This window comes from Paramisgurnus dabryanus, chromosome 14, assembly GCF_030506205.2.
Source record: "Paramisgurnus dabryanus chromosome 14, PD_genome_1.1, whole genome shotgun sequence".
NCBI lineage: Eukaryota > Metazoa > Chordata > Actinopteri > Cypriniformes > Cobitidae > Paramisgurnus > Paramisgurnus dabryanus.
The window spans coordinates 25,140,266-25,164,951 of NC_133350.1; the positions used below are offsets into that span (position 1 = coordinate 25,140,266).

General features: G+C 39.7%; 1 protein-coding gene across 1 annotated transcript; it reads right to left on the reverse strand.

The window, feature by feature from the left end:
- Window positions 1-697: 697 nt before the first annotated feature.
- LOC135719164 (inter-alpha-trypsin inhibitor heavy chain H3-like) lies at window positions 698-24,237 on the reverse strand. The gene is made up of 22 exons (XM_065241749.2): window positions 24,072-24,237; window positions 23,701-23,745; window positions 23,552-23,575; window positions 22,998-23,152; window positions 22,812-22,916; window positions 22,565-22,727; window positions 22,271-22,381; window positions 21,976-22,104; window positions 20,872-20,988; window positions 20,604-20,772; window positions 20,242-20,367; window positions 13,310-13,491; window positions 13,027-13,212; window positions 11,424-11,560; window positions 11,083-11,231; window positions 2,626-2,658; window positions 2,508-2,525; window positions 2,284-2,397; window positions 1,948-2,149; window positions 1,664-1,836; window positions 1,471-1,582; window positions 698-1,390 (listed from the first exon to the last, which is right to left on the reverse strand). The coding sequence occupies exons 1-22, from the start codon at window positions 24,174-24,176 to the stop codon at window positions 1,252-1,254; spliced, it is 2,694 nt and encodes an 897-aa protein (XP_065097821.1). The 5' UTR covers window positions 24,177-24,237; the 3' UTR covers window positions 698-1,251.
- Window positions 24,238-24,686: the final 449 nt, after the last annotated feature.

The window sequence follows — 24,686 nt, forward strand, 5'->3', positions numbered from 1 at the left end:
AAGTTCCCCTAAGTATTTTTTTGGGGGGGTAGTACCCGGGCACATGGAGGAGGCAGAGGACACCGAGAACGAAGCCGAGGTGTCCAAATTCCCACTGCTACCTCATGACCCAGGTCCACGCCTGCCCCATGACCCAGGTCCACGTCTGCCTCATGGCCCAGGTCCATGTCTGCCCCATGACCCAGGTCCACGTCTACCTCATGGCCCAGGTCCATGTCTGCCCCATGACCCAGGTCTGTCAGGACCTCACGACCCAGGACCGTCTGTGCTCCACAGTCCGGGCCTGCCTCTGTTACCTGTCCGTGTCTGCCTCAAGGTCCTTGACCCTAACCCTGTTTATGTGGATTAAGCTATTGGGTTACCCTGTTTGAATTTGTTTGCCTGCCCTTCCGGAATACTTTAATAAAACCTCAACATTTGGATTCTACTTGCTCTCTATCGCTTTGTGTAAGCAGCCCGCTCGTTACAGCCAGCTAATCTTTACATTGTTATTGGCCTGAATACCTCTGACATCAGCAGGAAACATGACGCTCCTTACCATGTTTGAAAGATTTGGTTGCTAACAGGAGTTAAATTACAGGCTTTGAGTCCGAAGCAGGAGGAATTATGTTAATGTCGATCTACATCACCAATCCCAGGAAGTAAACTGTTGCCAGCAATCCGTGTGTTAGTTTTATTCCAAAAAAATAGATTTACGTCGGAGACAATAACTCACGTCATCGTTTACTTTGGGGTTTGTGCCTTTTGCATATTGTTAACATGTTTTAATACACACTTACACACCAAAGGAAATTTAAAAACGTGAATCAGACAATAGGTGCTCTTTAAACAACATGGCAGTAAATGTGAAAATGATAATTGTGCCAAGATAAAACTAACAAAAGACAAGGTTTACAGAAGTTGGAAACAATCGTGTTTGAGGCTCATGATAAGTCATTACCATATACAGAACTGTTATTATTCATCTATGCCTATACATACAGTTTTACATTCTATGGCACCTTTAAAGAAATGACGATGATGATTTAAAAATGTGTAGTAATTCTAGATTTGCATTTCAATCAAACACAGATTTATCTCAGCCACTATTACACAGTATTTAGATATTTCTGCAGTGCCTTTAATTTTAATGTTTATAATTTACAGACTTAAATAATTTTTTATAGTTACATTTAATACATTTGAATATCTTTTAACTGTCTCATCAAGATTGTTTACTATATTTTTCCTTCTGGGTATATAAGCTCATTATTAGATGGTCTTGAAGAGATCAGACATGATGTAGTCTGTGTGAACTCCATCAAGAAGTCCAGTGCCATTATTATGAATGAACCAACAAGGCTTATTTTCTCCATACTTCACATCCTGTCTGAAATCTTTCTGCCAACCTCTGTTGATAGAAAATAATGCAGCATTTTGTTAACATCAAGGTCTCACAAGTCCATGTTCAATTCAAGGGCTTAAATTCACCTGGTAACAACAAGCTCATGTCCTTTCAAAAGCATGATGGCATCTGGTTTGCTTGGATCTTCTCCTGGAAAGAGGTCGCTGACCTGAAACTCCACACCATGATAGAACTGTCCTGAAGAGATCATGACAAAACATTTCAGAAATAAGCACGTACTAAGTAAGTATTATGTGTTAAGGTCTTCAGATGTTTTACCAAGCAGGCCGTGGACACTTTTAGATAGGAGGTGACTGTCCAAGGTGTAGAACCCAAGATAGTCTTGGTGATACGGATGATTCTTCCAAACTTTGTGCAGGATGATCAGAAACTTGACTGAGTCCCTCAAGGTCACCGTTAAACTACGATCTTTGATTATCTGCAGATCCATGCTGGAGGATGAATGAAATACTGCAAGTGTTCACTTTACTTTCTTGCCTCTGTACATGTACTTAAAATAGGCTTAATTTAATCAAATCTATAAATAAAGAGCTAAATCTCACTTGGTCCCTTTGGTGGTGGCAGTATCAGACCAGAAGAATTTTGCATCTTTTCCCTCCTCAGACACAGAGATCTCCTTTGTGCTCACCATTACTCTAATACCAAACCTCTCATGAAGGATTCCAAAGCGCCCAAAATATGTTACCACCTTCTTCCCTGGGACAACCTTCTTATCTCCAATGGTTTGTCCATTGACCACAATTCCTGTGTGCAACCATCACATGTAACTATATGGACTTTATCTATATATATATATATATGTACATGTACATGTACACAGTATTTTTCTGATGCTGTCGTCTTGTCTAGCAATGGACTTGTCTTCTAGTTATGCTCACCTGTAAGTGGGTCTCTAACCAGGTTAAATATGGTACCAGGTTTGTCATCAATGTTGAAGCACAGGGCATCATTCTGTTGTAATACCTCAATAAAAAAGTGTGGATCTCCATCAACTGTTCAATTGCAAAGAAAAGCTCTGGTTGATATACAGTAAGTGAAATCTGACTATTTACCTTATATTTTAAATGCATTAATTTCTCATTACAGAAAATAAAGCTCTTACCATGACCTGCACTGTAACCTGCAAATAAAAAGTTTTAACTCAACAAATACACTTAAACATATAATATGTTGCAGTGTTACCCTTTACATGCTTGCAGTGTGGCAGCGTATAGACGTACCTGTACCAGAGAACTGAGGTTTTCCTCGTTGCTCTGTGAATAAGTGTATAGAAAGTAATGAGTGTCATATACTGTAAGTTAAATGCATTAACAAAATCCTTTTCAAGAGGTTTCAGATTTAGTACTTTTGATTGTGCCATACAGTTAATGGGCTTTTTGCGTTTAATGTGACACTTTTATAAAGCTGTATTTATAATGCCTTATAAAAACATATTATTATTACATATTCCATAAGCATAATAATCACAACAACATTTACAATACATTATTCTTTATTGTGTGTGGTTATAACTTTCAAAATGAACATATAATGAACTCCAAACAGTTACCATAGTTATAGTGCATTATAAGTACAAGTTATCATTAAAGATGCACCAATATATATCTATATCTATCTATATATCTATATATCTATATATATCTATATATATCTATATATATATCTATATATATATATATATATATATATATATATATATATATATATATATATATATATATATATATATATACATACATACACGCACACGCGCACGCACGCACGCACACACACACACACACACACACACACACACACACACACACACACACACACACACACACACACACATATATCGACCAATAATCAATATCTTATGTTACGGCCGTGTTTTGTATTTATTATTATTATTTGTGTGGTATGTTGTATTGATTTGGTTTATCCTTTTACCGAGGAGAAGCTCCGCCCTCGTGCACCTGCGGCTCATGATGAAGTTTGGGGTGGAGATAAAAGGAGAGGGTGAATGCGTGAGAAGGCTGAGTTCCCTATGCTGTTTCCATCTGAACTCCAGTCACCCGGTCGCCACTGCCACTGTCTTTAGCTCTACGTGAGCGTGGCGCACACTTGAGGGGAAGCTTTATTTGTCCCGCTGCTTTGAAAAGAGCTCCGTGTGCGTCCTGAGATTTCGCTGATGCTGAGAAACTGTGTATTTATTTAATTTTTTGGCTGTTCTATGTTTTTGGTTTTTGTTAAACTGTTTGTGAAAGTCTTTTCGTCCGCAACCCTTATAAGTAGTTGCCCGTGGCACGTGAGTGAAACGGCATTTAATAAATATTTGAATGGTGCTTTGACTCGCGTGTCCTTTTTTATGTTGCGTGAACCCCACTACCCTTACGAGCAATTTTGAGGGGTTCGTAACATAAATTGGGGGCTCGACCGAGATTCTTGTTGTAAGCATTGTTTCCCGAGAGTTTAATCAGCTGCCGGTAATTAACGTGATTTGTTTGGTGTGGAGCAAATCTGGTCTGTCCTACACATTTTCCGGTAAGTCAGAGTAAGCCAACAGGACTGTGCTTAGCGCCAGCTCTGGCTACGGTTTACTGTTTGTTATTTTTTTTATTATTTTAGTTTGTTTTGTTTGGAGGTACTCCGGGGGGGAGAGCAATCTCTTAATCGGTACCCTCTGAAGACTAGCTGTAGGATGTAGTTAGACTTCTGGTTAGGTAGGTAGGTCCGGAGTGTGTGGATTTTCCTTATTTGTCTCCTCACCGTTCGAGTAAATATGGCAACTTTTGATTTGAACCAATTCATAGATCAGCCTAGTGTTGAGGGGTTAGGGGCATGTCGGAAAAACGATTTATTTCTGATAGCTCAACACTATGAGATTTCTGTTACTAAAACACAGCGTAAAGCGAAGATAAAATCTAGTATTATGTCTGCGTTGGTTCATAAAGGGGTTTTTCCTCAAGAGGCTGTTCCTGTGGAAGCAGCTGGTCCTGCGAGATCTGCTACAGAAAGTCCTTCACGAGTACTGATCGGTGATCAATCTACTCCAGTTGCTGATGGTATAGAGATAGTTCCACCGTTTTCAATGCCTAAATTCGAACCGAGTTCTCTTTCTACAGAGGCTTCGCCTGGAGTTGTTTCAGATTTACGTTTGAAAGTTCGTTTAGCTCGTCTGCAATTAGAGACTCAGGATCGTGCTCAGGCAAGACAAGATGATTTAAAACGTCAAATTGAAATGTATCGAATTGATGCTGATACGAAAGTGCGACTTCGGCAGGTGGAGTTGCAGGCTGCTCAAAGTCTCCCTAAGCAATCGATTCCTAAAACATCTATTAGTTTGCAAGATGGCTCTGACGCAGTGGCTGGTCCGTCAAATTCGAATAGTGTTTCTAATAATTCTGTTTCTTCAGGTAACGTATCCGACTCTGTTCAGTCGTCTCAACATTTTGACGTAGCTAAAAATATTGCAATAGTTCCGCCTTTTCGTGAGAAGGAAGTTGAAGCTTACTTTCAAGCGTTTGAACGTATTGCGAGTGCTCTGAAGTGGCCAACTGAAGTTTGGGCCTTGATGTTACAGTGTAAATTAACAGGTAAGGCGCAAGATGTGTGTGCGTCCCTTTCTTTGGAAGAGAGCGTCCAGTACGATGCGGTGAAAAATGCGATTTTGAGAGGTTATGAATTGGTTCCCGAGCATTACCGACAACGCTTTCGTACTACGAAAAAATCCGCGTCTCAAACGTATGTCGAGTTTGCTCGTGAGAAAGGAATGTTGTTTGATCGCTGGATAAAAGCGTGTAAGGTTACGGATTATACCTCTCTGCGAGAGCTGATATTAATTGAGGAATTTAAGAACTGTGTCCCAGAGCGTACTGCTTTGTATTTAAATGAACAAAAAGTCAGTACGGTGCAGCAAGCTGCTGTATTAGCAGACGAATATGCGCTGATGCACAAAACTGTGTTTGTTAAGCGTTCTAATGATTTTGGGGGTTCAGCACCACATGAGAGCGTATCTGATGTTAAAAGCAAGTGGGTTCCTAGCAGTCCGACTACAAAGTCACGTAAAGAATGCAGTTATTGTCACAAGCTGGGACATTTGATGGCCGATTGTCACAGTTTAAAACGAAAAAACGAGCGGCAGGATTCAATGCCTGTTCAACCCCGTGGTACAGTTCTGGTGAAAACTGTCTCTTCGTCCTGCGCTACTTCTACCCCTGATCCCTGTTTTCAGCCTTTTGTGTTTGACGGATTTGTGTCTTTGGATGGTGTCGAAAGCCGTAAACCAGTGCGAATTCTGCGTGACACTGGGGGATCCCAGTCCTTTATACTGTCAAACATTTTAGATTTTTCTGGAGGTTCTGCGTGTGAAACTAGCACGATTGTGCAGGGCATCGAGATGGGGTTTGTAACTGTTCCTCTCCATCGTATATGGGTGACTTCTGAATTGGCGTCTGGGTGCTTTGAAGTTGCGGTCCGCCCATCGCTACCTGTGAAGGGTATTGATTTTATAATGGGTAATGATATTGCGGGTGGTAAGGTTATGCCGATGGTAAAGGTAACTGATGCTCCGTGCGGAGATATGCAGTCTGATGCGCTCACTGAAATGTTACCTGATGTATTTTCAATAAGTGCTGTTACGACCCGAGCACAAGCAAAACGTGATGTTCAGGAAAGCACTAACCTTTGTGACTCTGTTTTTTCAGATATTCTCGGAAATGAAACATTCCCAGAAGTTTTACCGGCACCTAAAATGCCGCAAAGTTCACCTGTTCCTCTTGATTTCGTAACGGATGCGTCAGTTTCACACAAAGCCCTGATGGATGCGCAGAAAATTGATCCGACTTTACAAAAATGTCGTGCGAGCGCTGACGAGATACTGTCACCGGGTAAGCAACACTTTTATTGGCGCGACGCAGTACTAATGCGCAAATGGAGCAGTACGCCGAGTGCTGAGCAGACAGATGATTGGAATGTAGTGCATCAAATTGTGCTTCCCTCGCAATTCCGACAACAGGTATTGAACTTAGCTCACGATCATCCCTGGTCTGGCCACCTCGGAATTAATAAAACCTATAATCGAGTGCTCCAGCATTTTTTCTGGCCAGGTTTAAAATCTGATGTTATTAAGTATTGCAAAACATGCCATATCTGCCAGGTAGGAGGAAAACCTAATCAGGTAGTGCCGCCTGCTCCTCTTTGTCCTATCCCTGCTGTAGGAGAGCCATTTGAGCGCGTTTTGGTGGATTGTGTGGGACCACTTCCACGCGCTAGGTCTGGATGTCAATATTTATTGACAATCATGTGCGTGGCTACTCGGTTCCCAGAAGCGATTCCTTTAAGAAGCATAAATGCTAGGTCTGTGACAAAAGCCCTTACAAAGTTTTTTACGACTTTTGGTCTCCCAAAAACTGTTCAAACAGATCGGGGGTCGAATTTTTTATCTCGCGTATTCCGTAATGTGTTGAAAGCTCTAGGAGTGTCTCACGTGGTTTCGAGTGCCTATCACCCTGAATCGCAGGGCGCATTAGAACGTTGGCATCAGACATTAAAATCAAGTCTGCGTAAGTACTGCTTAGAGACTGGAAATGATTGGGAAGAGGGGGTTCCCTTTGTTTTATTTGCGGTGCGCGAGGCGCGACAAGACTCATTGGGTTTTAGCCCTTCTGAACTAGTCTTTGGGCATAATGTCCGTGGGCCTTTGAAAATGTTAAAGGAAGAGTTTCTGTGTACAGGTCTTTCCGAGAAGACGAATATACTTGATCTTGTGTCCCGCACCCGTGAGCGTCTACATACGGCTTGTAGTGCTGCTGAAGAAGCTCTTGCCCGGTCGCAAAAGAAAATGAAGCGCTGTTTCGATCGGAAGGCAGTTGCGCGTAATTTTCAACCGGGAGAGAAAGTTTTAGTATTGATTCCTACTCCTGGGTCTGCTTTTGCAGCGCGGTTCTCTGGCCCTTACGTCGTTAAAAGCAAGGTAAACGACACGGGTTATGTTATCCATACTCCTGAACGGAGGAGGAAAACTCGGTTATGTCACATCAATATGTTAAAACCATATTTATGCCGTCCTGATGTTAAAGATGAGACCGCTGTTCTTAATGGGAGTGTTGATGTTTCCGGATTTGAACCGGTGACTGAGTCAAAGGAGAGCGTTTCGTTGCTGACGTTTACTCTGCCTACAGATGAGGTAGATGATGGATTGGAGGTATCCATGGAGGTTGTCAGGGGTGGTAGTTTGAAAAGCTCGGAAGTTTTGTCAAATATTCACTCTCAGTTGTCCTATTTGTCTGATGAACAACAGCAGGACATTCAAAAGTTGTTGGATAGTTTTCCGAATTTATTCTGTGATGTTCCTCCAGGTACTAATGTCCTTGCGCATGATATAAATGTCGGTAATGCCATACCCATTAAACAACATGCATATCGTTGTCCTGTCAGCAAACGGGAAGAAATGAAACGCGAGGTAATGTATCTCTTGCAAAATGGCTTTGCTGTTGCGAGTACAAGCCCTTGGAGCTCGCCGTGTCTTTTGGTGCCAAAATCTGATGGATCTGTTCGTTTTTGCACTGATTTTCGAAGAGTTAACTCTGTTACTGTCCCTGATGCTTTCCCACTTCCGCGTATCGATGATTGTATTGATAATCTTGGGGTGGCGACGTATATTACAAAATTAGACCTATTAAAAGGTTATTGGCAAGTGCCTCTAACTGAGCGCGCCTCTGAGATCTCCGCGTTCGTCACCCCAGATTCTTTTTTACAGTATACACGGATGGCCTTCGGCCTTCGAAACGCGCCGGCGACGTTCCAGCGTTTGATGTCTATCGTGTTGGGCGATGTTCCTAACTGTAACGTCTATTTGGATGACGTAGTCATTTATTCGTCTAGTTGGGCTGACCACTTGTCACTTCTGCGCGATGTCTTTCATCGTCTATCTGTTGCGTCTCTCACTTTAAATCTTAAAAAGTGTGAATTCGCTAAAGCGTCGGTCACGTACCTTGGAAAGCAGGTAGGAAATGGGCAAGTGCGGCCGTTAGATGTAAAAGTGACTGCTGTTCTTGAGTATCCGATACCCACTACGAGGCGAGAACTGCGTAGATTCCTCGGAATGGTTGGGTATTACCGGTGCTTCTGCAAAAATTTCTCGAGTGTTGTTGCTCCGTTAACTCGATTGTGTAGCCCTAAAGTTGATTTCATTTGGACTAATGACTGTCATCAGGCATTTCTGTCTGCAAAATCTCTCCTTTGTAGTGCTCCTGTCCTCTCGGCTCCGGATGTGTGTCGGGCGTTCCAGCTGGAGGTGGATGCCAGTGCTGTCGGAGCGGGAGCTGTCCTTTTACAGGAGGGTGCTGACGGAATAGCTCATCCTGTATCCTACTTTTCTTCCAAGTTTAATCGTCATCAACTTAATTACTCCACAATTGAGAAGGAGACTTTAGCTCTCTTATTGGCATTACAACATTTCAATGTTTATGTGGGGGCCAGTAGGTACCCAGTTATGATTTATACGGATCATAATCCTTTAGTCTTTCTCAGTAAAATGTATAATCACAATCAACGTTTGATGAGATGGGCACTAATGGTGCAGCCGTATAACTTAGAGATCCGCCATAAAAAGGGATCTGAAAACGTGGTGGCCGATGCTTTGTCCCGGGGTTAATTCAGAGTGTGTCAGAAACCGCCTTATTTTTCCTTAACTCTAAAAGGAGTTGGAGGAAAAATTTGGTCCGTTTCTGTTTTTTAGGGGGGAAGTGTTACGGCCGTGTTTTGTATTTATTATTATTATTTGTGTGGTATGTTGTATTGATTTGGTTTATCCTTTTACCGAGGAGAAGCTCCGCCCTCGTGCACCTGCGGCTCATGATGAAGTTTGGGGTGGAGATAAAAGGAGAGGGTGAATGCGTGAGAAGGCTGAGTTCCCTATGCTGTTTCCATCTGAACTCCAGTCACCCGGTCGCCACTGCCACTGTCTTTAGCTCTACGTGAGCGTGGCACACACTTGAGGGGAAGCTTTATTTGTCCCGCTGCTTTGAAAAGAGCTCCGTGTGCGTCCTGAGATTTCGCTGATGCTGAGAAACTGTGTATTTATTTAATTTTTTGGCTGTTCTATGTTTTTGGTTTTTGTTAAACTGTTTGTGAAAGTCTTTTCGTCCGCAACCCTTATAAGTAGTTGCCCGTGGCACGTGAGTGAAACGGCATTTAATAAATATTTGAATGGTGCTTTGACTCGCGTGTCCTTTTTTATGTTGCGTGAACCCCACTACCCTTACGAGCAATTTTGAGGGGTTCGTAACACTTATAATGCATTATACATACAGGCTTTATAGAAAGTGTTACCAAATTATGCAAATACTCCAACAAGTTGGATCAACTTAAAAAAATTACACGAATTGGTAACACCTAAAGAAATTAACTTAATTTCACTTAAAGTATAGACCAATTTAGAGTAGACGTCACAGTTTTGTCACTGCAAGCTGCGCATGCAATGCGGTTGCAGAAAAACAGTGGAAATGAATTAGACACGGGTGAAAAGAGCAAGATAACTCACTAGAAAATGTCCTGTTGTGCTGTTAAGTGTCAGAATAAGAATGCCAAAAAAGATGGCTTTCATTTTTATAGAATACCAGCATCGAAGACATCATTTGAAGATAAACGTAGGTGTTTATGATTAGCCTACAATAAGCCCTTAAACAGACAGAATGGAGGGAGGAAATCATCTGGAAATCTTTTAATAATTAGAATAGAAAATAAGTAGAGAAGATGTCCGGTGTTCTCTCGAAGTCTGTTCCCTCCATGTGTTTCTTATAGCGTTTTTATCACGTTACAATTATAATTTATTCAAAATAAATGTTTTTTATACTAAAAAAAGCAATAATATCACAATTTTTTTATATTTCATAATTTTTTCGTTTTCTATTATTTCTTTTTATTTCCTTATATCTTTGCTTATGTCTTCTTCCTGTTTGTTCTAAAATTATTATGTTTACATACTTAATAAAGATATAAATATAGCACACACACACGCACGCACTCACGCACGCACGCACGCACGCACGCACGCACACACACACACACACACGATGTAAAGTGTTATTTATATATAAACAGGCCTTTTTAATGTATGTTTAAACATAATACTTATATAATAGTTTTAGAACAAACACGTAAGATAAATATAAGGAAGAAATAATAGAAAACAGGAAAATTATGAAATATTTAATAAACGCTATTATATATAATACATGATAGTATTGCTTTTACATGTACTTTAGCGATTCAGACTGTAAAAATATTTGATTTAGCAAAAAAGAACAAGACATATACATTACATACATGCATATCAGTAGCCAAGCCATTTAAACTTTTTATCTATCTTAAAAATAAACGTAACGTGATTAAAACGCTATAAGAAACATTCCACTAAAGGGAAACATAGGGGAATCAGACTTCGACAGAACACCGGATCCATAAAAATCACGGTTTAATGCTAAAACACTTCACAACCCTACTGCGGAGCAGTCACTTTCTGCAACCAGTTTGGCTCCGCCCACAAAAAAACGTCATCTCTGTTTGCAAACACAAAATTGGTCTATATCTTTTTTTACTTTTTACAGTGTATGAGGGAAAGACTGAAATTTGAATAACTGCTGCTTTAACATGTTGAGCAGTTCCATGCATGTTGGTGGGTTGTGTTATCGTACCTTCAGTCAACTTATCAGCAATGAGCGTGTCGTCACTTTCAGGTTTAGTGACGACCATTGAGGTAAGTGGTGTGACAAAGTTGTACTTCAGTGAGAGTTTCAAAGCCTCATCTGTGGCGTTTCCTTTCTCCTCTGGTGAACCCTTGTCTCTGTAAGACAATATTAGAAAATTCTCACTTCTCAGAGAAAATACTAAACTGAAACACAGTTAAAATAATTAAATACAATCAATGCAAATTTTTTGACATTTAATTTTAATATTGTTCTTTTATTTTTTACAAAAGGTTCAATAGAGATCAGGATTGTTGGCCTTTTTCAGTCGTTGTGCTAAAGATGCTGACTTTTTATCCAAGAGGTCCTGGATGGTCAGATACGCCCATAGACGCTCAATGAAGTTTCCAAATACATAGTCTTCATCAGGGAATACGGTTTTCCACTCCTGAGCAATTGCCTGACCTTTCACCTCAAAATTATCCAGCTGTTGAAATTAAAGCAAAACTAGATCAGTTATAGGTGTCCCGCAAACCATTTTACAAATAAAGAGGATGTTAAAAGGATAGTTCACAGAATAATAAAAAATCATTCTGTCATCATTAACTTACCATCAAATTGTTACAAACCTGTGTGTCATGACTTCTGGGTGATCGATGGTGGTGTGTGGGGTATGTGTTTGTTTATTTACCTGTGGTGACGGTTCCTCATGTGTTCACTAACCCCGCCCGCTCGTTTCGGTAATTGTTCACCGGTGGTGTCTTGTTTACTTTTCCCTTTATATATTTCACGCCGTCCTGTCTCTCGTTGTGCGCTCATTGTTTTGGTCACAGTCTTGCTACCCTGCCTTGTCTTGTCGGACGTTTCTGTGTATTCTCTCTAGTTACCTCAGGTTTGGCTTTCGGCGTCCAGAGGCTCGTCTTCACCCGGGATCCTCTCGCCTGTGGATTATATTTGCCATCCTCATTGACTCTGTTTGTTTCCCGGAATCAGCTGGTTCGCTTCGTATTCAGGCGGTATACCAGTTGCCTTCGGGTTTCTCCGGCTCTCTCCTTTTCGTGAGTGGTAAATCCAGGTATCGCACATTGTGGATTATATGGTCTCTATTGACTCTGATTGTTTCTCGGAACAGCTGGTTCGCTTCGTATTCAGGCGGTACACCAGCCACTTCCGGGTTACGTCATCTACATCTGCATCCGCAGTGGATTACCTCCCGTCTATAAACATTGGATTTACATCTTCCATCTCCGCCTTTTATTGCCGTGTGTGGTTCTAGAAACATTGACTTTGCTCTGCATCTATCTCTCTTTCTAAATAAACATTGTTTACTTGCTATTGACTCCGAACCCTTCATTGTGACACTGTGACTTTGTTCTGTTGAACACAATGGAAGAATGTTTGTAACCAAAGAAATCTGGGGCAAAATTCACTTCCATATTATAATTTTTTTCTGACTATGGAAGTCAGAAGAGTTACAGATCTGATTTTTTACAAACATTCTTAAAAATATCTTTTATTATGTTCAACAGAATGAAAAAATGTAGGTTTGGAACAACTTGACAGTAAGTAAATGATGACAGAATTTCCCTTTAAGGAGACCAAAAAAACTGTATATTGTCAGCTGTGCACAATATGTAAACTGAATCTATCTTAGAGGGCATTTTTACATTCATAGCAGTAATAAGATAGTACATTTGCAATAAAAAACAATTGCAATAAAAAAGTGCAAAGACAAAATTTTGCTTTTTCCACTACAACATGTTATATTGATCACACAGACATGCAATCATTTTTTTTTTACTTAATAGATACCAGGATAATAGAGTGGTTCATTAATATTAGTTTTATGTACACAAACCAGTTTAAAAAATCTAACATTTTGAAATGATCTATTTTCAGACATGGGCTTTGGTCTATAGTATGATTTCAATATAAGATGGTTGATACACTCACCCCTTGGGCAGATACTTCAACCAAAAAGTTGTTCATTTCAATGTCATTAAGTTGGCCAGCGACCATGATCTCAGAGCCGTTGAAGAGCTGTTTGAAGTGGCTTTTTGTCAGCGAGTTAACAGTGTTATCAGGATAGTGAAAATTCACGTCTGAAAGGAGAGGACTTGCCACTTCTTCATAAAATCCCTTGACAGTAAATCATTAGCAAACCATCAGTGACAGTGTTCAGGTTTTCACAATAGCTCTCAATGTTAAAGGAATCTACATAATAGAGTGTTCTTACCTTTAGCTGAAGTGGAGCATCTGAATCCTCATAAATTCTGCGTGCTACTCCATTGTTCTGCTTGCTCAAAACGTCCAAAAAGCCATAATCTGCATCGTTACCAAAGGCCAAAGAGAACACACTGAAGTTCCCACCAATGGCATTACGAATGCTTTCCTGGATCTCAGGAAGACTTCTTGGATCTTAAACAGAGTATGAAATGCATAATTCATGCAATTATTCAAAATATACAGGCAAGAGCAATACAATTAAACAAGAGAGAAAACAATGTATATAAAAAACTGCTGGATAGTATAAGAACCGCTCAGCCAAAAAAAAAAAAAACATTTAGACTATGTTTACTAAACGCATTACTTTTGCTACGGTTACGCCTGGCCTATACACTTCCAGATTTTTCTACCTTTGTAAACAGAGAGTTTTGTAAACTCTGCAGACCCTGTTTTAGTTAAAAAAAAAAAACTCCTGGGTTGCGCTGCAGTATAGACCATGGACGTAAATTTAATTTGACCGGGGGTACAATAAATGTAGCATTTTTCAAGAGCAATTTTTGAGGAAGATACAAATAATACAGCCAGAATTGTACTTGTAAGGGCAAGTGTACACAAAGGAAAGCCTAATATTCTTCTTCAAACCCAAAGCCATAAAGCCACCAATTAAACCTAAACTTAACTTTAAACATAATGACAGTTAGCTAGCATTATAAGCAGGACTTTGAACCTGATTTTTTCCCAATTGGTTCGTTCCGAACAGAAACAGTATTTTAACGTTTGGGGTTTTCGGTTCAACCCTAAAATTTATGTTCCTGAACCGGTTAGAACAAAAAAATAAAGTTCCCGAACCGGTTAATAACGTTCCATGTCAGCTGGCGGACACACAAATAAGTATGCTGGTCATTAGGACATTATTTATATAATAATTTATTAGGACAAACTTAAATTATTAGTCTACATAATTTTCCTTAAGTCTTTATGTTGTCATCAAACATTAAAAAAGGCTACATTATGTAAGCGGCATAATTCTGACATGCCTACATTTGTTTTAGCATTTTACATGAATTAAGACGAGCACAATTTCTGCCATGTCGTAGCTCAATCTGCAAATAACTGAAATATGGCTACATAGCTGCAAGGCCTTTGCCAGTACAGCAGGGGCGTCGCTAGACCCCTTTTACTGGGGCACGTGCCCCAGTGTAAATATTTGGTGCCCCGGTGTAAATCTCAAGTTTACATTTTAGAAATTAAGTGTATTCCTTTACAAAGACAATCGCGGCAAAAACGGATCTTTATGCAAAGTAGTTACACAATTTAGGTTTGTAAAAGCGACGAAACAGTCGCATTGACGCGTGCACGCACGTATCCATGGACGCGCGCGTTTGCATTCACCGCGCACAACCGCATTCAAAAGGTGACGCCACGCGAGTGCTTATGAAAGCATAACGAAACTAAAGTAAGTTTCTAAATATTAATGCTAATCTCATTTTGACTCGATCAGTATTGGCTTCTGTAGATGTACATCAGAAATGTTTTGTGCAAAGAAGGGAAAGGGAAGAAGAAAGGAGAGATGACGAGTTTAAGGGATGTAAGACAAACTACATCCTCACCCTGTCAGGTCTCAAACAGAGGAAAAATCTCAGAAAAACCTCTTGTCAAGTCTATAGAATTGCATTGTTGCTGAGAAAATCAACAGATGTATGTGTTATACTGTTCTATATTTTGAGATATTAAATTAATATTTAGTTTACTAATATTTAACTCTAGGACACTAACTTACATAACAGCAGTAACTATGACTGAGATTATTTAGTATAGCAGTCATAAAATGAATGGTTTCTTAAAATATTCTTGTAAAAATAATTTAATAATCATTGCTATCATTGTATAATGTAGAAAATATTTCTCTGCTGTCATTATTTTCAAACATTTTATGCCATTTATGCTTTCAAACATGTTAATAATGTTAGGTATGATGAAGATTACACTTTTATATATGTATCTTTTGCAGTAACTGTTGCACTAGAATAGTGGGTTAAGCAAATGACATTGTATAAAAGTGTTACACACTTCTTGCACACAGCAGGCTTTAAAAAAAATCAGCAAAAAATTGGGGGCCTGTGCCCCAGTAGAGCTTTATGTCTAGCAACGCCCCTGCAGTACAGCAACAACAACTGGCCATAATCATATGACCCTTACGGAAATTAACCATAGTTTTATTGTGGTAAAAGTGTAGTAACCATGTTTTTTTGGTGTATTGATTACTATCAGCAAAACATGGTTATTTTGTAGTTACTATGATTTTACTACAGTAACCATGGATTTTTGGTTTTAACTGTAGTAAAACCATGGGTAATTTTCATAAGGGGAGAAAAAAGATTCTGCCTACAGGAACAGCAACGAAAATTGGCAATATTCATGAATGCAAAAAAATCGAATTAAATTAATAATTACACTGTCTTTATTGTATAAATTAAATATTATTATTATTCTTTTAGAGCTACAGAAGTGATTTTCTCTTTGTCTTGCGTTGTTTGATTAACATTAATGACAGACTTAAGTATGTTAATTGAGGTTACTGTCTCTTTAAGATAAGCACATACCTGGTTTCTGCCTCTAATCTATACATACACTTAAGACATAAACAAGTGTTTTTATTAGAAAAAGAATACTGTGGTATTTCGAGATCATTTTGTTTGTATGTGTCCTATGTCAAGAACATGAGAGAAAAGTGGCGTATGCGCCTAATGTCCAAATATTATGCCCGGTGCGTACATAGTATAACCTGACTCTCTGTTTATCTAATAGATATTCCTATCATCATCATCCTCATCTTCAGTGGAGTTTTGGATTTTGGAGTGTGTCTGTGTACCTGTGGTTTCCCTCTGGACTTCTATTTATCTGCCATTGACCATTTACTCTTTATCATTTCAAATAAACTTACTCTCTTCGTTTTCGCACACTGGCGGCCGCTAGTGACTGGGATGAACAAGCCCTCATAAACACATACAGTATCGCAATGGTCTTAATCCAGAGCTTCGTTTACAGCTATCTACATTAGATGATACCATCCGGCTCGAACATTTCATTCAGAGAGCGATCAGCATGGAGAATCAGATGTTGTGCATGCCATCATTTTACTGTTGCACTTTATCGCCCACCAGAGCTGCCCTCTCCAGGACCAGAACTGATGCAGGTGGACTCAACACAGATCCCACTGTCATTGCGACAACGGCAGATTTCCCAGGGTCTGTGCTTATACTGCGCCAGCAAAGGGCAGGTTATTTCGTAATGCCCCATCCGTCCACCAAGAGCTCTGGTGAGGTGAGTACGGTCCAGCCAGAAAATACACTCTTTAGACAGCCAAAATTAAGTTATTGTTTCGTAATCTCTCTGTTACACTGTCTGCCCTTCTCGACTCTGGGTCAGCTGGGAACTTCATCTCAGCCCTGCTGGACCAGCAGTTTAACATCCAGAGAGAGCCCATCCCACAACTAAAAGTTCAGTCTGTCACCGGAAAACCCCTTAACCGTTCATCAATCCAGCATCGCACCAGCGAAATCACTCTGACAGTAGGTATCCTGCATCAGGAAAAGATCAAACTTCTGGTCCTGGAGAAATCCACCACAGATGTGATACTTGGGAGACCATGTTTAATCGAACATAACCCCTGGAGCTCTCTTGGGACACTGGAGAGGTTAAATGATAGAGTAATTACTGTTATCCACAATGTTTTCCTGAGATGCCAAAACCTCATCGTCCTTTTCCAAAATTGGTATGCAGCACTACAATAGAAAGTCCTAAGAATAATTTATTTGTTTCCTTTCCTCCAGAATATGCCAAATACAAAGACGTCTTCTGTCATGGGACTGTGCGATTGACCACCTTTCGGGTGAACCAGTGCCCAAAGGAATCACCTTCCCCTGCTGCTTCACCATTCTTCTTTGTGGCAAAAAAGGATGGAGGACTTTGACCCTGTATTGATTACATAGGGCTTTAAATTTCGTTATCCTCTTCCCCTCGTCCCAGCGCTGCTTAAACAGCTCTACGGTGCTAAAGTTTGTTTACAAAACTAGATTTAATGCAGTGCTTATAATCTTGTCCGAATATGTGACGGTGATGAGTGGAAGACAGCTTTTGTGACCCCTACTGGACACTGGGAATACTTGGTAATGCCATATGGTCTTGTCAATGCACCGTTCGTATTCCAGGACTTTATGTACACTAATTTTAGACATCTTCTAAATCGTTTTGTGATAGTATACATTGATGACAATTTTATCTATTCTAATGTTGCCCTGTTGCCCATGTTCAGCATGTTAAGAAGTGTTGGAAAGACTGCATCGACAGACCCTATTCATTAAAGCTGAAAAATGTGAATTTCACAAAACAACCATCATATTCCTAGGTTATCAGGTATCCAGTCATAGAGTATGGAAGAGGGGAAGGTCAATACCATCAAGAACTGGCCCAAGCCTGTCACAGTGAAGGACCTTCAAAGATTTCTGGGGTTTGCAAACTTTTATCGTAGATTCATTAGCAACTTCAGTGTCATCGCATCTCCACTGACGTCTGAATTTAAAGGTAAACCCAAATCTAACCTGGAGTGATTAAGCAGATGTAGCATTTAACATGCTGAAGAGAACTTTCTGTGAGGCACCCATCCTCATTCACCCAGATCCAAACAAACCTTTTCCTGTGGAGGTAGACACTTTGTCTACAGGTGTTGGAGCCGTCCTATCCCAGCAGCAGGGGAACCGGCCCATCTCCATCCATGTGCTTATTATTTTTACAAGTTCAGCCCAGCGGAGAAGAACTATGACATCGGAAATCGAGAGCCACAGGTTTGCCTACTTCACAAGGTAACATCTACATTTTTGTAGTGGTGGATCGATTTTCGAAGATGTTGAGATTAATACCCCTTAAAGGACTGTCGACTGCCATGGAGAGTGCAGAACTTCTTTTCCAACATGTATTTAGGTATTTTGGCATTCCCAGAGATATCGTTTCGGATCGAGGTCCAAAATTTATCTCCAGAGTATGTAAATCTTTCTTCAAGCTTCTGAATGTGACTATTAGTCTTTCATCAGGTTATCACCCTCAAACCAAAGGCCAGACAGAATGGAAAATCTAGGAAGTGAGTCGCTTCCTCCGAACTTTCTGCCATAACCACCAGAACTCTTGGAGCCAGTTTCTGCCCTGGGCCGGGTACGCACAGAATTCACTCCACCAACAAACCACCGGCCTCACCCCATTCCAGTGCGTGCTCGGTTACCAGCCTCCCATGTTCCAGTGGACTGAAGAGCCCAGCCAAGTACCATCTGTTCAACACTGGTTCAGAGAGAGTGAGAGGGTCTGGGATTCAGCACACCACCACATCCAGGCAGCTATTCGACGTCATCAGCGGCAGGTGGATGCCAGACGTGACCCGACGCCTAACTTCAAGGTCGGGGACAAAGTCGGGCTATCGACACAGAACAGCTCCATCTGCCCTGCCAAAAGCTGAGTCCCAAGTTCATTGGACCATTTGTCATCATAAAGGAGGTAAATCCGGTAGCCTTCCAGCTCCATCTCCCTTCACACTACCGGATACATCTACTGTTTCATGTTTCTCAGTTTAAGCCATTGTATCCACCTGTCACTCCTTCTGTTTCTCCCACAGGACCTGGCGAAGAAACCCCCCTCTCGACGAGGAAACCACATCTAAACCATCCGGCAATTACTGGATTCCAGACGTCGAGGCAGGCGGCTGGAGTACCTTGTGGACTGGGAGGGTTTTGATCCTGATGAGCGATCTTGGGTACCCCGAGACGACATCCTTGACCTAGAGCTCCTGTAAGACTTTCACAACGCACATTCTGATTAACCTTCCCCCAGACCCAGAGGCCGCCCTCCACGACGTTGTGGATCACAGCCTCGGGAGCGGACCCTCGGGGGGGGGGGGGGTGTACTATCAGCCACAGACACACACAGACACAGACTCTCGGTCCAGTCTCGTCTAAGCGAATATATTGCAAAATATATTGAATATTTTGTGAACTACTGTGGACTTAATCTGGCACTCTGTTGATCTAAGAGATATTCCTATCGTCATCCTCATCTTTTGTGGAGTTTTGGATTTTGGAGTGTGTCTGTGTACCTGTGGTTTCTCTCCAGACTTTTATTTATCTGCCATTGACCATTTACTCTTTGTCATTTCAAATAAACTGTTCCTTTAACTGTGAAACTGTCTCCATCATCTTCTGTCCCTGACAGATATCATCTCTATTAAAGAGAAAATAATCACTTTATCCAATGTTGTGAATAAAATTGCATTGACAGTCTACTTACTGAAGTTTTATTTTTACTACTGAAAAACGTTGTCTCTCACATAATATCTCGTACTCTCTCACTTTGTGGGTGAATTCAAGTGATCATCCCTATGCCCTATTCTCTTATAACAGTGTTTCCCAATCCTGGTCCTCGAGCAGCCCCTCCCAAAATGTTTTAGATGTCTACTTATTTAACACACCTGATTTAACTCATCAGCTTGTTAGGGAGACGTGTTTACCATTCTGGAAGGAGGCTGATAAGTTGAATCAGGTGTTTTAAATAAGGAGACATCTAAAACTTTCTGGGAGGGGGTGCTCGAGGACCAGGATTGGGAAGCACTGTCTTATAAGATCAAAACTGTTGATGAATAAACTCTAGCGGGAGTTGCACAATTGTTTCAGGTGAGCTGTTGATTTTTGATTTGTAGTACTATTTGTATTGTTTTACTTACACAGTAATTTAAACTAAATATCATGGTGTTTTTTTTGGGGGGGGGGTCAACCCTCAGATGGAGGGACCTGTCAATCTCTTGTGTTTTGTTTGATTTTGGGATCTGTTTAAGCTCAGATAAAATATACCTAATTTTAGGACAATGATGAAAATGTTAAAAGTTTGGTGATGTGTGCATACATGTGTTTGGTTCTCCATCAGTCAGCAGAATGATCATTGGTATCGCATTTTGTGGGGCTGTACCATTGCGTTGTTCTTCATAAAGCATCTTCACCACATGTATCATAGGGTCATGCATTTCTGTACCTGAAATGAACACAAAAATTCTGATAAATACCTCTGAAATAATAGTAAAATTATTACTTGAATGAGTAAAGCCGATGTTAAAAAAATGTTGCCAAATGTTGTGCAATATCATGTTTTTTGACTATGGGAATTGGGTTGATTATGAATTGCAACAAATTAATAATTTGTGATTTTGACTTTAAGCATTCATTATTTGGTCAATGATAATTTCTTGGATATTTCTTGTTTGCATTTACCTCCATAAGCTTTAATAGTTCTAACGAATTCCTTCGCTTCTTCCACATTTTCCTGAGTTGCTTTGCTTAAATGTGGTCTCCATAAACTAAAGGCTGATGAAAACACAATAAGTGCAAAGTAGTCGTCTTCTGGAAGTTCATCCAGAATGGTCAACATTGCCTCCTTGGTCTATCATCCAGACACCAAACACAGGTGATTGTTTAACGAGGTATTTTGTTTAAAGATGTACTGACAGTAGTTTGGTATTTTACAAAATTCATGACTTACCTGTTTCATTTTATTTCCCATCATGGAGCCGCTTTTATCTATAACAAAAGCAACCATCTTTGGAACTCGTTGAAGACTGGTTGGTGCAAAAAAATGTGCAAAATATCCATTCGCAATCTGTGGAAGATAAAAGTACTTACTATTATTATTTTCATTTTCCCCTTTATAGGCCAAAATCTCACAACAAATGCTAGACTAATAAATGTCTCTCCACTTTTATTAATCCTTCCATCCCCCACGTGCATTCACATACATACTGTAAAGATCCCTTAAAGACATATGACATATTTTTCCAAAGCATCTGAAGTTTGCTAATTATCTCTATCAAGAAATTTTAGTTCATATGGAGCGCGTGATACGCTCTGTCATGCTGGTGAATGATCGATCTTAGCTTCACTTGGATAGTGACGAGCTCCCTGATCTCTGCTTCAGTCCAGTTTCTTCAGAAATTTCATCTGCGTTTAAATTCCTGTGTCAAAGAGCTGAACCATAACTTCTGTTTACTATGACATGCGCATCCTCACTGTACGGCACGCCCCTTATGCCATTTTTTCTGCCTCTTTCTGTGTATGTTACAGCAATGTATAGGTCCTCTTTACGGTACACTGTAAAAAATTTCTGTAGAAATTACAGTATTACTGGGTATTACTGGCAACTAGCTGCGTAACTTACATTAGATTTTACATTTATGTTATTTACTGGCAACAGTTTGTTCAAAGTTAAATGAAATTAAAACATTTTCAGTCTTTATCTTCTACAGTAAGTTACTGGCAACCAGCTGCATAATTACAGAAAATATTTTACAGTGTAGCGATCTCAGAACATTTACGTGGCGCGTTTGTGTTCACACAGAAGCCTCTCTGGCAGTTTTACGGAAATGTTCTAGGACCAAATTGCTGTGTGAATGGGGTTAATGTTTGCATTGTTTTAAAAAACCCACAGGTGAATGTGAAAGGGAAGCAATACTGTACCACTGATTTATGCAAAAAACTGAAAATGGAGATACAATGCAAGGTTTCTGTCCAACAGCGACAATATGATCATTTTAATGATGTGGTATTAATGTGTGTTGCATTTACTCTTTGCATCCTAATGATATCTGACCTGGATGTGCCCGATGTCATGAGCATGGTTGACATCGTATTTGATAAAGAAATCTCCATCGATGAGTGTACCTTCACAGGTAGGGCAGGTCCTCTGTTGGTCCATTGTTGGTGAAAAATACACATGGGCCTGAACAGAGGGGGATAAGAAGTTTAAACTGTCATCATGGTACTATCATCATTGTCTATAGGAAAACAAACATGATTAAGTACTATTAATATTTGTATACCTACATAATGCTGTATCAGGTGAAAAATGTAGTCTATTAATGAATCAGATGTATGCATTATTTTACCTTCTTATCAGTGACAATTTTCTCAACTAGCGGGAGCAGTTCATTGGTGATAAATGTGCCATAAGCATCTACAAATGCAATGCCCTGAGGTTCATATATATCTGCCACAATCTGAGGAGACAGGGCAGATTCATTCAGTTTCATTATTTTAGTTATCTGAGCCTTTGCGATTTAAATGCTTGGAGGTATTGTAACATCAAAGGCTGAGTCTGCTAATACTTGATCATCACAATATTGATCACCTTCAGCTAAATTGTGACCATTGAGAGTTACAGCTGTAAGTTAATAATGAACCTCAAAGTGCTGGACCAACTGTTTGGGTTTGACTCTGATCATGAGCTCATATTTGCCAAACACACGCTGAAGAAGCTCCTCGTGGGTAAGAATAAATGTGACGATGCTGTTTGCTGCAACATTCACATTAACTGAGAACTTCTCCATCTTTCGACCAGAAGCCCTAAAACATAAAAGACAACATTTTAGACCGTGACGTGGAAATTAGCACAAGCCATTTGAAATCCTTTTCGTGTTTTCTTCTTACTTGACCAGTCCAGCAGTCTGTCCAGATGATACAGCTTTCTCATACTGCTTCCTCGCCTTCTCCTTCTCCTTTACCTCACCTGTATATGTCTTGCCATCAATTTCCCTAAGAAACAAACAATCAGCTGTTGTGTCACTACAGTATGTGCTTAATATCTCCTAGTATAAAAACAGAAAAATGACTGACATGGTGAAGTTGGTAATGAAGGACGTCTTGGGCAGCTCCACTTCAAAAAAGACTTCCTGTGAGACGTCGGCTTTATTGAGAACTTTGGTGGTCATGACAGTGTGAGCATAACGTAACGTCACCTTGCAGTCCACCTTTACGCTCTGCACCTCTATCTGAAAGATTTTTAAGACTTTGTGTGAGGAACAGACCAAAATTTACCTTTAAGCGCGTTGAATGGCATGGAGGGGAATGAGGGAAGAACATTGTTGAAGAAGAGAAAGTCCAGTAATGTGATGTTAAAATCACAATCATTTCTGTTGACTTAAGCTGCATGAACACCGCCAGCGACTATCAACGGCAGAGCAAAATGATCTCATTCATTCATTTCAATGCTTTCAAATGAAAATCCTGAATGACATTCACATGTACGCATTTGGCATATGTGTTATTCAAAACAATTTTTATTTGATCATTATGTGTGTTCCCTGGAATCAAACCCATGACCTGTGCATTGCCAAATACTATTCCAACTGAACTACAGGAACATGTGTTGTGTGATGAAGAGTTCCTACCTGTGCGCTGTTCACACTTCGCTTCTGTAAGAAAGATCATTTAAACATGTGTTATATGTTTATACAGTGTAAAATTATAAATGTTTGTATACAATCTAGTTTAAAAAATCATGCATCTAATCTTTGTGCTAATGCAAAGTAATCAATACCTTTAAGAGTCTGTTCATGTCGCCCTGGATGCCCTGTGGGTGGGACTAAAAACATTTTGTGTAAACTTTTAGGCTTAAAACATACGTGCAATTTCATTTGATTTGCTTTATATTTTAATCAAAATAATGACATGACCAGAAGTCTTTAAATATTATATATAAACATTAATTTTAATAAAACATCACTACTATGTCCTGACAAAAGATAAAGGTTCATTTAAGGTAACTGGTGTTTTTAAATAATGTCCCTCATTTTAAGCGGTTTCTATCAATGACAGAAAAATAATGTTTTCTGTCCGATGACTGACATGCTATCATGAGTTAACAGAATGATTGTAAAGCAGCAAATATCAAAGATAACAAAAACTTACCCATTGTTCATTGCTCTTTGAGATGACCAACGTCTCAAAAGACCCTGATTGTACATAAATACATACAAACAGAGAGAATAACACAACAGTCCAGCCTGCAGACATGGTGCAACTGCATCAACTGCATTCAGCAATGACTTCAAACACTGAACCCCAATCACTTTATGTTTGCTTGTGCAAGAGCAAATACTAACATAGACAACCTGTAAGGGAGGGTATGTGTGTATTAGCTTTGGTTTAGTACATTTCTTTTTTTTCTCGGTCAACCCTTTTTTTTTCCAATATTAAAATATCAAATTTAAAGATGTCAAAAAGGTACAGAAATTGCCATTACATTTACAAAAAAACATCACCCCCTTTACTTTTCTCTATTTTGTTGTTGTTTAAATTAAATTTTATCATTAATCTATACTCATGTCAAATCAATTACAATTACACTCCAGTCAAGGTGTAGAAACATCTTAGCAACGATCAAGAGAAATGAGAGGCATCTGAGGTCAAGTGTTGTTGCAAATGGTCTGAATACTTAAATGTGATAAAAATCTGTTTTTTTCTTTGTCATTGTGGGATACTAAGTGTAGATTTATAAGAAAAAATTCTAATAATTTAAGTTTT